The sequence below is a fragment of the Mastomys coucha genome, unplaced genomic scaffold, assembly GCF_008632895.1.
Source record: "Mastomys coucha isolate ucsf_1 unplaced genomic scaffold, UCSF_Mcou_1 pScaffold15, whole genome shotgun sequence".
NCBI lineage: Eukaryota > Metazoa > Chordata > Mammalia > Rodentia > Muridae > Mastomys > Mastomys coucha.
In genome coordinates, this window is record NW_022196897.1 from 22,871,529 (window position 1) to 22,884,794 (window position 13,266).

Sequence of the window (13,266 nt, forward strand, 5' to 3'; positions counted from 1 at the left end):
CCTCCTCCTCCTCCTCCTCCTCACTACTTAGCCCCAGATGTTCTGGAACTCGCTATGTAGAACGAGTTATCCCCAAACTCACACAACTCTTCCTGCCTCCGTCATCAAATCCTCTCCTAAGTGCTGGGACTAAGTCATGCACTATCATACTCAGCCAGCTTTGAACTTCCGAGTCTCCTGTCTCCATTTCCTGCATGCTGAGTGTAAGCATGTGTCACAGTCTTCGTGTATGACATCAGGGGACTGAACCCAGGGCCTTAGTGTGCCACATTTGTGTTCTACTAACTGGGCTATGTTCCCAGCCCTATGGAAATATTTTACAAAAAGCCAAGCCCTACTTATTTAAATCACTTGCTGACAAGTTATACTTGACCATACTCCCAGGAATTTATTCAAGAGAAACAGAAACTCATGTCTACACAGAGATGTGTGTAGACATATAAGCAACTTAATTCACAGCAATCCCAATGTACTGACAACTTTATCATTTTGATTTCTTTTAAAAAAAAAACCCACAGAAATGTTATAAGAATGTGTTTTCATTTTAATCCCAGGTGTGGGGATACGGGACTGCTTCAGATTGTCCATAGCAGCTGACTATGATTTGCCTCATGCTCTAGCAGAGGTGTAATTTTTGCTAGCTGCAGATAGTTTCTGATATTGTGTGACATTTGGGATTCTGGGGACTTTTTAGCGAGTATATAAATGCTAGAGCTCTGAGAAGTGGAGTAGGTTGTTGGTTGGTTGCTGTTAGTTATGGTTTGTTATGGAGTCATGCATAAAGAAGATAAAAGAAGAAAAAGAAATTAGATTACTTGCTGGCAAGGTCAAACTTGCTCCAAAGTACTCAACACCCCTAATCAGGAGGAAGTAGCCTAACAATAGCGGCTCCCCCTTTCTAACTCCTGATATTATTCATGGAGCTCTTTCCTTTCCTCTCTATCCTTTTTTTTCTCTCTTATCTAGTGTTAGGGGGAAAGAAGGGGGCTGAGAAGGATGGGAGAAAGTAGTAAAAGACAGGTGTACCCCAACCTGGAAACCATCTGAGAACAGCCAAGGGGTCACACAATGAATCACAAATGGATCACAGAAAGTATCTTCTCCCTACAGAACTCTACTCAGACATCAAACGGAATTAATACTAACATCGGCTATCACATGAAGGAGCCTTGAAGCTATTGTGTTAAAGGAAAGAAGTTAAGTGTTAAAAGACCTCCTACTCCAGGATACCCTTCTTAAGAAGTCCAGAAGCAGCATGGTGGCCCCGACTGACAGCAGGCATGCTGCCTGATGCTAGGCTGAAGGAGCTGTGTGTGCTGGGAGTGACCAGCTCTTTGTAGGACAGAGGCATTTGTCATCTTGGCAGTGGGGACTCTGCTTGATTTTGTACATTAACCAGGACTTCATCAAAATGTCCACTTAAAATGAGCACATTTTTTTCTACATGTAAATAATAGCTTGATTCTATGAGAATTTGTTTTGACAGAATAATCAAAGAGGATTAGGATGGAAGGAGGGGGAGCCAGAGGGCTTCAGGCTGAGTAGACACAAGGCCATAGGACTTGCTTTTCTCACAGCTGGTTCATGCAGTTGGCTTGGGATGCAGAGCCTAGCCTAGCAAAGCCCCACCCATCTGCCCCACTGCCCTCTGTTTGCAGGGACAAGCTGTTCCCAACCAAGAATGAAAAACAGATGTCCGATGGGAGCAAGCAGAGGGTAGCCACGTCGGTGAGACACACTGGCTCTGGGAATCTATCTCAATGAAGCCTCTCCCACAGGTCACTGCTGTTGACATGTGGCTCAGGAACACCAGATGCAGGTATTTCTGATCTAAGACTCTCTAAGGTTCTATGACTCCTTCATGTCCACAGTTACCATCCTTTGTGGCTTGACGTTGACAATGCTCAGAAGGATAAGGAGGAGAAAGTGGTACAGTGAACACTGGGATTTGGACGTTGCCTACACAGTGGGATGCACCCACAGGTAAGCAGGGCTTGTGGGTAGGACAGCCTGCTGTGGGTCTCATGGATATCTGGCTCACCCTAATGATGAGGCATGCACAGGAGTTTACTGCGACTAGCCTCAAATGCTGAAAGATGGTCAGGGCAACTCAAGAGATCTTCTGAGGGCCTAAGGTCAGCCAGGCTGCCAGCTTTGGACACCAGTCACCCATTCCTTATGATGTACTCAGGGTGTGAGTTTCAGAGGCATCCTGTATGTTTGTATGTATGTATGTATGTATGTATGTATGTATGTATGTATGTATGTGTGTATGTGTGTATATATATATATACACACACACACACATGTGTATATATATATATGTACATGTGTGTGCATGTATATTACTGTTGATGTTGTCATATTACTTAGTGTCATGGCATTGGGAGAGTTACTAAATTGCCACGTCTTACTTTCCCCATCTGCAGAGTGAGTTAACCCTAACCAGTCTTACAGTTATTATAAGACTATGAGGCAACATATGTAAGTGCTCATAGTGGTTGCCTCTTGGTGTGAAAACACACTTTACATGTTTAACATAATGCACACTTACAATCTCGTGGTTTTGAAAGCTAGAAGTCTACCTGGGCATGCTGGCAACGGCATGTTCCTCTGGAGGCAGCCCTGGCCTGCGGGCCCTCTCTCCATCTTTAAAGTCTGCATCGCTTTCCCATCTCCTGTGGATGCTTTTCCTCACAAGGCCCCTGGGGTTATCTTGCGTGCACCCGGGTTGTCTAGGGTACTCTCCCCACCCCAGGAGCCTTTGTGTTTACAGAGTCTTCGTCTCCCATGAGTGTTCCTGCCAGGTTCATATATCATGTATAAAAAGCATTTGGGGCTGATTTTCCATTTGAGGTTGAAATGAAGAAAATGACAGCAGTCTATGAAGCAGGGCATTGGAGAACAGCTTTGCCATAGGATTTAGGTTCAGGTACCATCTGCTTCTTTGCCTTGGGCCTTGATATAATGCCCATCAATAAATCAATGGGACCACCAGGATGCTACTGTATTGCCAAGATTATAGATGCAAACTCCACATTAGGAATGTAAGGATGGGGAGTTCACACTGGTTATCACACTTCAGAGAACACAGATACAGAGACAGGGAAGAAATGCAAGAGAGACATGATTAGTGTCTGCTTACACATACAGGGACTCTGGCAACAGAAGACTGACTGGCTTTCCTTAAATGAAGCCTGCTTCAGCTCAGTAAAAATAAAGAAGTCAGTGCTGTGGCCAGAACTCAATATATGAGTGTGTGTGTGTGTGTGTGTGTGTGTGTGTGTGTGTGTGTGTGTGTGGCTTGATAGTGCCATACATTTTCTAGGCATAACCCCATCGGCAGGAGCCCACTATATATACACACTGGAAGTTTGATTTGACCATTTAAACTTTGGGGCTCAAGAAAAAGCCATGGTGCCGGACAGTGGTGGCACATGCCTTTAATCCCAACACTTGGGAGGCAGAGGCAGGAGGATTTCTGAGTTCGAGGCCAGCCTGGTCTACAGAGTGAGTTCCAGGACAGCCAGGGATACACAGAGAAACCCTATCTTGAAAAACCAAAAAAACAAAAAAAAGAAAGAAAGAAAGAAAGAAAAGGCCATGGCATTATCATGAGGCACAATCATCTTCTTGACTGAACCTCAGAGGGAAGAAAGTGAGAAAAACAGTTTTCTGTTTGGGGGTGAGGGGTGGAGGTCTCAGCAAACAGAATCAAGTGTTATTTTCTAGTTCCTGGTGTATGTGTGTGTGTGAGTGTGTGTGTGTATATGAGTGTGTGTATGTATGTGTGTGTGTGCGTGTGTGTATGAGTGTGTGTATGTATGTGTTTGTGTATGTGTGTGTATGAGTGTATGTGTGTGTGTATGAGTGTGTGTATGTGTGTGTATGAGTGTGTGTGTATATGAGTGTGTATGTGTATATGTGTGTGTGCATGTGTGTATGAGTGTGTGTATGTGTGTGTATGAGTGTGTGTATGTGTGTGTCCTGTGTGTGTGCATGTGTATGTGTGTGTGAGTGTGTGTGTATGAGTGTGTATGTGTGTGTGCATGTGTGTATGTGTGTGTGTGTATGAGTATATGTGTATATGTGTGTGTGTGTCCTGTGTGTGCGCACCCAGGTGCATATGAGGTGCAGAAAAGGACATCAGATACCCGCACTATCACTCTCCACCTTGAGAAGTCAGTCCCTGAGACGGTCTCTCGCTGAACCTAGAGCTAGGCTGGTAGGGGAGCCCCAGTGATCCTCCGAGTGTCTCTACCCTTTACAGTGCTGGTGTTACAGGTATGCTTGGCTAAGCCTAGCTTTTTTTTTTTGAACACAGGTTCTGGGGACTTGAACATGGGTCCCCTTACTCACACAGCAGGCACCCTTATCTGCCCAGCCCTTCCTCCGCCCCAAACCCCTGGTTTGTCTCCTACCTCACTGTGGATAGTTCAGGAAGATCATTCTAGGCAAGAATGGCCCCTCTTAACTAGGCTATCGTTGACCTTCTAATACTTGCTTGCTATGTTGGTAACTGGGCCCTTAGTAAGGAGATACTAATCTATCATGGACTAAGGGTGATGAAAACAGGCTGATAAACAGATGGTGTGGGGAGGGTGTGCGAGATGAACACCTTGGACTAAACTCATCTACTCTCTAGCCTGGCCTCTCTGCCCAGTTTCTATCTCCTGAGTACTCTAAGACACACAGACAATCGTGGGAGTGACCACATGCAAAGGATTGGCTTAGTATTAGTCACTTTCCTTAGGTTAAAAGTCCCCCAAAGTTCCCATCAGGGGCAGGAGCAGAGTCATCCCTGCTGTAACTCCCCCGTGGCTTAACCACTGAGCCATCTCTCCAGCCTTTTACTTTGTTCATTCCAAGGCAGCAAATTTCAACCTGTGCCCTTGCAGAGCCCTGGACATCCCTCACGCCTCTTAGATGCTGAGGCAGGAGAAAAAAAATGGGTTAAGTAAGAGACCTGGCTCCAGGTGCTTCTTCCATCCAAACCTTCTGCTTGTATTGGGTTTTATCTTAATAAAGATAAAAACAAATAAGGCTGCCAGATTAAGTGACATTCAAGTATATCTGGACAGTGTTATCTAACACTTACATAAGTGGTATGTTTGAATTTTCCTGAGAGGAAAGAACAAAACAAGCCTTGGAAAAAGTATACAGCCCATTCACTGTGCTGTACACTTGGGGCTCAGAGGCCCATGGTAAGGCGTCTGTGTCTGCTCCCATGTGGTAGCTGGTCCAAAGACAGCCAAACAGGGAGGCTCAGAAGTTCTTCTGTGGAAATGAATTTGATCCTTATTATTGTCTGAGAGTCCACCAGAGGTCGGGTGTGTGGGGGATGCCAGGAAATAGAAGGGAAAGCCCTTCAGTCAGCTCTGGGAAGGGCAGGAAGTCCCTGTACTCTCTGAATGACAGGGACTGGAGCAAAGGAGGGGGACAGATGTGGAGCCCCTACTACATCTGGACCAATGGGTAAGAGGAAGGGGAGCCCTGGCAGCTGTTGATCTGTGACTCAGATGTCACAGATCTTGGGAAGAACCTTCTAGAACCAACTTTGCATCACAAAGCATTTTACCAAGGGAGAAATAGGGTCTAGATTTGCCTCGAGTCACACACTGAGTGACATAAACCCTTTCTGCACACCAAAGATCTACAGGCCACTGTGAACTGCTAGAGGGAGCTTCGGCTGAAAGCAGCCTGTATTGGTCTCGCTGTGGGGACAGAGGATGACCAAGAAGAGATTCTGGCCACTGAGGAGCTCTGGCATTTAAGTCCCAGAGTGTCTTCCTCACATGTAAACCAAGATGCTGGGTTTATGCAGTGGCTTCTACATGCCTGGTTGGACTTTTGGACCCACACAAGTTTTGTTTGGGATTTGAATTGTGAACATAAAGATTGCCATCCTTTTTCCTGTGTCTAGTAAAGGATTTACCACAACCCCCCAGCTACCTTCATGTCATTTCCATAAAGAAATATAAAGGGAGGAAACACTCAGAGTAAAGAATGACTCTCTAAACGGAGATAATTGAACTTACAAAACTGAATGTTTTTCTACACTTTTGTCCTGTTGTTATGAGCTGGTGGGATCTAAAGACCTCTGGGCTCCACAGGCACCCCATGAAGGTCCTTTCAGCTTGGGGAGCATATTTCAAGGCTGTATTGAGTAAGTATGTCTTTCTGGCCCCTTTCAAAGGTCATTTTACTCCTGGACTCACAGCTTGGCTCACACAAGAGGCAATTTGAAAATGGTTTCTCTCTGTATCAGGAACTGGCTGACTTTCTCAAGTCAAGGGCCAGAGATATTTTGGGGGTTTGAAGTTTCTATTATAAGTACTCACCTCTGCCATTGCAGGGAGAAAGTGACCACAGATAACAGGTGAGAGGATAGATGCTAATAAAGCTTTACTTGTGGACATAGACTTTGTGTTTTATAGAGGCTTCATGAATTCTTAAATGTGATTTCTTCCATCAATTAGAAACATATAAACTATTCTTAGCCCATGGGCTGCATATAAAACCAGGAGGTGGGCTAGATCTGGCTCAGGAGCCAGTTTATAGACCCCTGCTCTAGTCCAGTGTACAACTGGTGGTTCCAATTGTAAATAGATCAGAGCCTGCCAGGTGGCTTAGCATGATGTGCTATCATCATTGTGAACACCTTGCCTTGCTCATAAAACAAACTCATTGTAGGCTCAAGACAAAGGCTAAACACACCAGTCAGGGGCCCCATGGGAAACTATGTGCTTTGCATCTACCTGGCTGAGTCTCCCCCCTGCCTCTCTCCACTTTCTCAGGAGTTGGTCTTCAGGGGCCTGCCACCCCACTTTTAAAACAAATTTTTTGAGACAAGATCCTGATTTGCTGGAAGTTACTATGTAGGGTAGGCCAGCTGGCCAGCGAGCCCCAGGGATCCATGTGCCTCCTCACACACACACAGCTTTATTACATGGGTTCTAGTGACCAAACTCAGGCCCGCACAGACAGAAACATCTCATCAGTCTCCAAAAGACGGACAGGCCTTCTTCCTTGTCTGTGCTAACATACCTTCTCCTGAGTCACAGGGCTTCCTGGGCTCACAGGTTGGAGGTTGTCTGCTCTGCATTTAGGACAGATCCGATCCTCACCATCTCTGGGGAAACACGAACAAGTCTTTTAAATAAGGTACTACACCTTGCTAGCACCTGCCATCAGTCACTCATGCCTGCCTGACAGACTACAAAGCCCAGACCTTGCCTCTTGCAGTAACTCCATGATCCTAGAGGCCCATTGCCAAGGCCTTCAAAACCCTGGCATCCACTGTTTCCTGAAGCTTGCTGTGTCTTTATCTGACATTTCCTTCCTCATCCATGTGGTAGGGTTATGGTTGTCCCACTGTAGAATAACCATGCAAGCGCCTGGTTGCCTGGTTACAGGGTCTCTTCTGGGAGAACTTGCCTTTTCCAAATTTGCAAAAATTTTGGATTCCCCAATATGTCCAATCCCAAGGGATTAGGTAAGGGACTCTGGGCTTGGAACTCCATATGTTTTTCTCAGTACCCTGTATGTGGTTCTGGTCTCTCCTTTTTTGGCCATGGCAGGGGATCTTGGTCTATTAGAACAAGAAGAGACCTCAGGGTCTGTCTACTGGAAATGGGTGTCAGATTTGGACCAGGGTGCTCTGTGGGACACCTGTGCACATAGCGTTGACTGATAGTGAGTGTCCGAGCTGCTTTCTAGGTGAGGAACCCAAGGCCATAGGATAGTGAGGCAGATCCAGAGCAGGGCACTGCAGGCTGGGCCCCTGCCTGCATGCTCCAGTCAGCTACTGCTCATTTGTTTGCCAGGTTTTCAGTGGGATGGGGGTTGGGGTGGGCCCATATAAGCTCAGAGCATTAGCTGGCCAGGAAGCCCATCGGTCTTCACCCCCATGTGGCCTTTCCACAGCCACAACCTCCAGCCCTGCCCCTGCATCCTCCTCCCCTTAGTCACCGAATGCGGACTTCTCATTTGACTGATTCAGTTTCCCCACATTCTTATGTTGTAAGGTTCCAAAGAAAAGATCGTGCTCGGGGTCCAAGGCTTTTTAGGAGTTTCCTCACCAGGAAACTCACAGGAGGCAAGGCAACTTGATCTGTCTGGGAGACTTTGCAGTTCTCATCTATGCAATAGGGCAGTGATTGTACTGCTTTCTGCAAGCTGGTCTGAGGGCACAGGGACTGGGTACTTGGCACACAGCAGGTGCATAACAATTGCTCAAGGCAGGGTGTTAATGCTGCTATTGATGCAATTATTTACTCTTTAAGCATAAATGGATACTTTACTGTATCTCTGCCCCCTTTAACTGGTTCTAATAAAACAAGATTGTGTTTTTTTATCACAGTTTGGTATTTGCCAAGGCGGGGGGGAGCACATTTATTACTGTAAGAAGTTCTAGGAATGCTATTGATGGAGTCTTAGAATAATTCTGTGAGGCAGAAGACAGCTCCACAGATAAGACTTTGGGGCTTGGAGACATTCAGGGTCCATATCAGGCCACACAGTAAGTGGGTGAGTGATGCTTAAAATTCTACCTTAATAGTAGTTGGACTTACTGACAGCTTTCCATGGCTACTGATCCATCCATCCACAGCCCGAGATTTGGGCAGTATTCAGAAGAAAAGAGTGTGGAAATTTAGGCCCAGAGAGGTGAAGTTATTTGCTCACAGACACCAGTTCCCTTCAGCCCCACATCACATCAAAGGTTCCTCCCTGGCAGTCTTTCCCACCGGCCCTTGGCTCTTTGTCCCCTCACCTCAGGTTCTCAGAGAGACAGGCTGTGCAGCAGAGAGCTCTGGGCTCTGATGGGTCCTGGCAGGGAGCAGGGGGGCAACCAAATTGAAACTCGTTTTCATCAGGGGCTGAGCTGGAGGCCATCTTGGGGTTTCAGGTGGCCAGAAGGTCTGTTAAGTAGAGCAGAGAGGACCAGCCTTGTGGAGTCTGGAGAGAGAGGTGGGTTCTGGCCCCGGGCCACCCTTTCTGGTGACTTTATCTTCTCCTCTCTGGCTTGTGTGGTCCAACGTCATAGCAGAGTCACAGCAAGGGTGGAGTAGGAATTACCCTTTGTGGTTAAAAAAATCCCCTGGACAGAGGCTGAAAACTTTAAGGGAGTGTCCAGACATTTTTCAGAGTGAGAAAGAGCAAGAGACAGAGTCAGAGGAAGAGAGTAGTGCCCTGGCTCTCCAGAGTCATGGTTCCTCTGCCTGAGAACCACGGGCTGCCGCTGGCTTCCTCTATCCCCTCCCGGGCCCTCGGTGGAGAGGCCAAGGTTGGCCTCTTGTCTTATGCCCCCCCCCCCACAGCCCCAGTACCTCTGAGCCATGTACCTCTGGGACAATGGGGCTCACCTTTCTGATGGGAATCCCCAGGGTCCAAAATTCAAGTTCTGGGTCCTCTAGGGTATCTGGGTGTCCTTAGGTAAATGTCACTTTCTCATCCTGTCACTTGACTACCCTATGTCTGAAATAAAATGGATTGCGACAAATGATCGCTAGGGTTTATGACTGAGGTAACCAGAGGCAACAGAAAGGCCTCCGATGACCCCACCCTTCCAGTGGCATTGTGCATGAGTCATGATGGTGACAAATGAACAGGGCCCTCCCTCGCTTAAGCCTAAGACCTCGGCACCTCAGACTCAGCAACACCTTCCTCCCTAGCCCCACTCAGGAAGTCATAGGCGGCTGTGCATCTGGTCAGGAGCCCCCACTTCCCTGTTGAGAGCAAAGCTCTAGAGGAGTCCAGGTGCATGGGGATCTGCTCTCAGCAGCCCATCAGACTGGAGATCCATGTGTGCATGAAATGAGAACATGGAAAAAATACAACTGACTGTGTGCTGTGCAGACGTACTCCTGTGATCTTTACAATTCTTCTGTAGCTAAGTACAGCTCCATGAAGCAAGGTGTGAGGCTCAAGGAGGCACAGCCTATGGTGGAGCGGTGGGAGCCGAACCAGGGCTGTGCTGTTCCAACATGGAAGAAGTAAGAATGAGGAAGCATGGTGAAGTTTCAGAGCCTGGGATGTGTCAGGGCATCAGGTTCTCTCAGGCTGTCAAATGACAAAATGACCTCTGTATACCTTTCTGTCCAACGAAACTGCAGATGTACGTACATGCTGCTCTAAGCCCAGACAGGTCTAGAATGGGGTCATGGATCCATCACATAGTCTTTTAATATTTATTTATTTATTTATTTTGAGATAGGGTCTCACTATGCAACCCTGGCTGGCTTAGAACTTGTTATGTAGACCAGGTTGACCTTACACTCACAGAGATCTGCCTGCTTCTCCTCCACAAGTTATGGGAATAAAGTTGAGCACCGCCATGTGCCACTATGCCAGACTCACCACACCCCACTCACCACACTGTCTTCAATGTGTCTCAGCCTCACTTTCTGTATCTGTAAAATGGGGGATAAAAATGTCTATTTTACCCAATTGCAGAGGTAATCAAATGAGATGGTGTTCCAGTTCCATTTCTTTTGCTATGATAAAACACCCTGACAAAAAAAGCAACATGAGAGGAAATTTCTTCAGCTTACAATTCCAGGTTAAAGTCCATCATTGATGGGGTGGGTTGGGGAGTCAAGGTAAGATTCTAAACAGCTAGTCAAATCACATCCACAGTCAGGGACAGAGGGAAACAAATGCATGGATGCTTGCTCCTTTGCACTCAGCTCAGTTCTCCACTCTTACACAGTTTACAATCCCTTGCCTAGGGAATGGCGCCACCCAAAGTGGGCTGCATGTTTCCATATCAATTAACTCAATTATGACAATCTCCTACTTCATGCCCACAGGCCAACCCAATGTAGACAGTCTCTCATTGAGACTCTCTTCCCAGGTCATGTCAAGTTGACAATTATAGCTAGCTGGCACAGTAGGTAAAGGTGTGGCAAAAGCCTTGGCCCAAATGACATGCTCCAAAAACTTTGATAATTTATTCAGTTGGTGGCCACACCCTTCTTGTTTCTCACAATGAGAGATTTAAAATGGCAAACCACACTTACACTGTGTTTTTGCATCTATTAGCTTCCTTGAGCCTCCAGGTGGTCAGATCAAGTTAGACCCTGTTATGACTCTAGATAGTCAATGGTCTACCATCCCTGGGTGATACCAGAATATCTAGTGGCTATTGGCAAAGAGGTTACTCCATCCTATGGACTTCCATTCTCAACTGAACCCTGCCCAGCCTGCTTATCTAATGCCCTCGAATCTCCTTCCCTACTCTAAGAAAGGCATTTCCTTAACTCTCTCCTCAGCCTGAGCAACACCCCCCTGCACTCCACACATCCTTTTCTTCTGTTGAGACACAGGGAGGCACCCAGCTTTCTGCTCCATCCAGCTTCTAGGTCCTTTTCTCCAGTCCTATTCCTCTCCCCCCCTCACTGACTCCACATCTCCCAGCTCCTGTGATCAGCATTAGAACACTCCCACGGGGCTGTGGGCTAAGATAACAGGCGCTGCTGCTCGGTGCTGCCAGTTAAGAGGTTTGTTTTTCTCAGTACTGGGATCAAACCCAAGGCTGCGTACAAGTGCTTGCTTACCGAGCCACAATTTCAGCCTCGTTTTAAGTACTTTTACAAACATTTTGTCAATATTTCCCTCCAATTTTTGGAGACCCCTACTCTATAGCTCAGGGGTCCAAGGCACAGATAAATTGAGTGACTTGCTTAGTGAGGCAGGTAGGACTGAGCCCAGACCTGTGCTTTAAAATGAGCTTGGCCATTATCCCAAATTCCTCTTTCATATCTACTCTCTCTTCTCACGCTGCGGTACAAAGTTTAAAGAAGATTGTCCACACAGCTGCTGAAACTCCAGGGAATCTACTCAACCCTGTTATAGGCCTACATGATGTCAAGTGCTCCGGGCCTGCCCTAATTTCAGTCCCATTAGAAGAGGGCCAGTGGGCTTCTAGCATTCTCTTCTATGACAGCACTTTCCTTTGCACCCTTCAGAGTTATTTTTTACTCCGCTGTGGTTCTTTATGGGTATCTTTCACCATCTTCCCACCTCCTATCCCTTAGTCCTATCTCCATGGCTCCCAGAATGGGGAATCTATCTGCCGAGCAGAGGTGTCATGCCTCCTTCTAGTCTTTGGGGACCTGGGCCACACCCCACACGTTGGAATGTCTCAGTGAGAGTGCCCAGATTGGGATCCATAGCGCACATGCTGTCCGTTGCCTGGACACGCTGTCTAGTCGCCTGCCTATGACCCCCTGCCTGCCTGCCCCCTTTCCTTCAGCAGGCTATGTCCCGGGCCACATCAGGACGAGCTCAGAGCTGAGGGCAGAACTGAAGGACCAGGACACCGCTCAGGAAGGGAGAGGGGCTGAGTATGCTCTCACTTGGGGACCTGCGGGTGAGGGACAACCAACCTGTGCGCCGCCTCCTGCTCGCACCGGGCGGGAGCGTCCTTGGGGCAGAGAACCCGGCTGGCGGAAGCTAAGGGAAGCTGGGCCTGGGCAGGCGGGTGGGACTGGGCTGGGCTGGCTTCGGAGGCCGGTCGGGGGCGGGCCGATCGCTCCTCCCTCAGGGAAACAGAGCTGGGTTGCATCTGCTAGCTGACTCCTAGCACTCTTTCAGTGGCTGCACACGTGAGATATTCAGTGCACACACAAACATTGAGCTCCAGCCTGAAATACCGCAGGGCATGTGTGAAAAAGCAGCAAGCCTTACTACAGTGGATTCTTGTTAAGAGCGCAGCACCCTGCAAGCTCTGCCAATCTCTGTGAATGGTGCAGATGGCAGTGAGATAGTGCAGTTGGGCTATCTTGGCACTGGGGGCTAAAAAAACCTGGGTGAAGCAGGAAAGTGGTTGTGCTTTTTATGCTAAACACACACAGCATTTCATAAACACACACACACACACACACACACACACACACACACTTAACCCAAAGTGTTAGGGAATTTAGTGTCAGGATACAAATTTAGTTTAAAAGATAAACAAACAACAAACAAATTTTTAATTTGTTTGGGTTAATTTGACTTGGGCTCCTCACTTGATTACTAACTGGATAGATTGTTGTTTTGAGTCAAGGCCTTCCTGTGTAGCCCTGCAGACTCCAAACTGTAACTATGCTCCTGCCTCAGCTTCCCAGTCGCTCATACTACAGGCAGTACCTGCTTGGGCTTTTGCTTGGACATGGGACGTGTGTGTATCTCCTGTCATGTTTCTAGCAGGCAGGCGATACTGCAACTGGCTGGTTGGTGGAATAAAGACTTTTGGGGCTTGACTTGGAAAGGGGATGT

The 13,266-nt window shown here is 47.4% G+C and overlaps 1 protein-coding gene across 6 annotated transcripts in view; it reads right to left on the bottom strand.

Annotated features, from left to right (window-relative positions):
• The window catches only part of Traf1 (TNF receptor associated factor 1), a 20,582-nt gene extending 8,078 nt beyond the window's left edge, over nucleotides 1–12,504 (bottom strand). The window contains exons 1-6 of one of the 6 annotated variants that reach the window (XM_031369965.1): nucleotides 12,390–12,504; nucleotides 10,374–10,412; nucleotides 9,865–10,062; nucleotides 9,366–9,477; nucleotides 8,774–8,921; nucleotides 7,048–7,132 (exon numbers count right to left, since the gene is read on the bottom strand). In XM_031369965.1, coding sequence (XP_031225825.1) covers nucleotides 7,048–7,132; nucleotides 8,774–8,895 — 207 coding nt within the window. In that variant the 5' untranslated portion in view covers nucleotides 8,896–8,921; nucleotides 9,366–9,477; nucleotides 9,865–10,062; nucleotides 10,374–10,412; nucleotides 12,390–12,504. Of the gene's footprint in view, nucleotides 1–7,047; nucleotides 7,133–8,773; nucleotides 9,119–9,365; nucleotides 9,478–9,864; nucleotides 10,063–10,373; nucleotides 10,413–12,389 lie in introns of those variants that run through there. The other 5 variants (XM_031369966.1, XM_031369967.1, XM_031369968.1 and 2 more) reach the window with 5 other exon arrangements.
• Nucleotides 12,505–13,266: the final 762 nt, after the last annotated feature.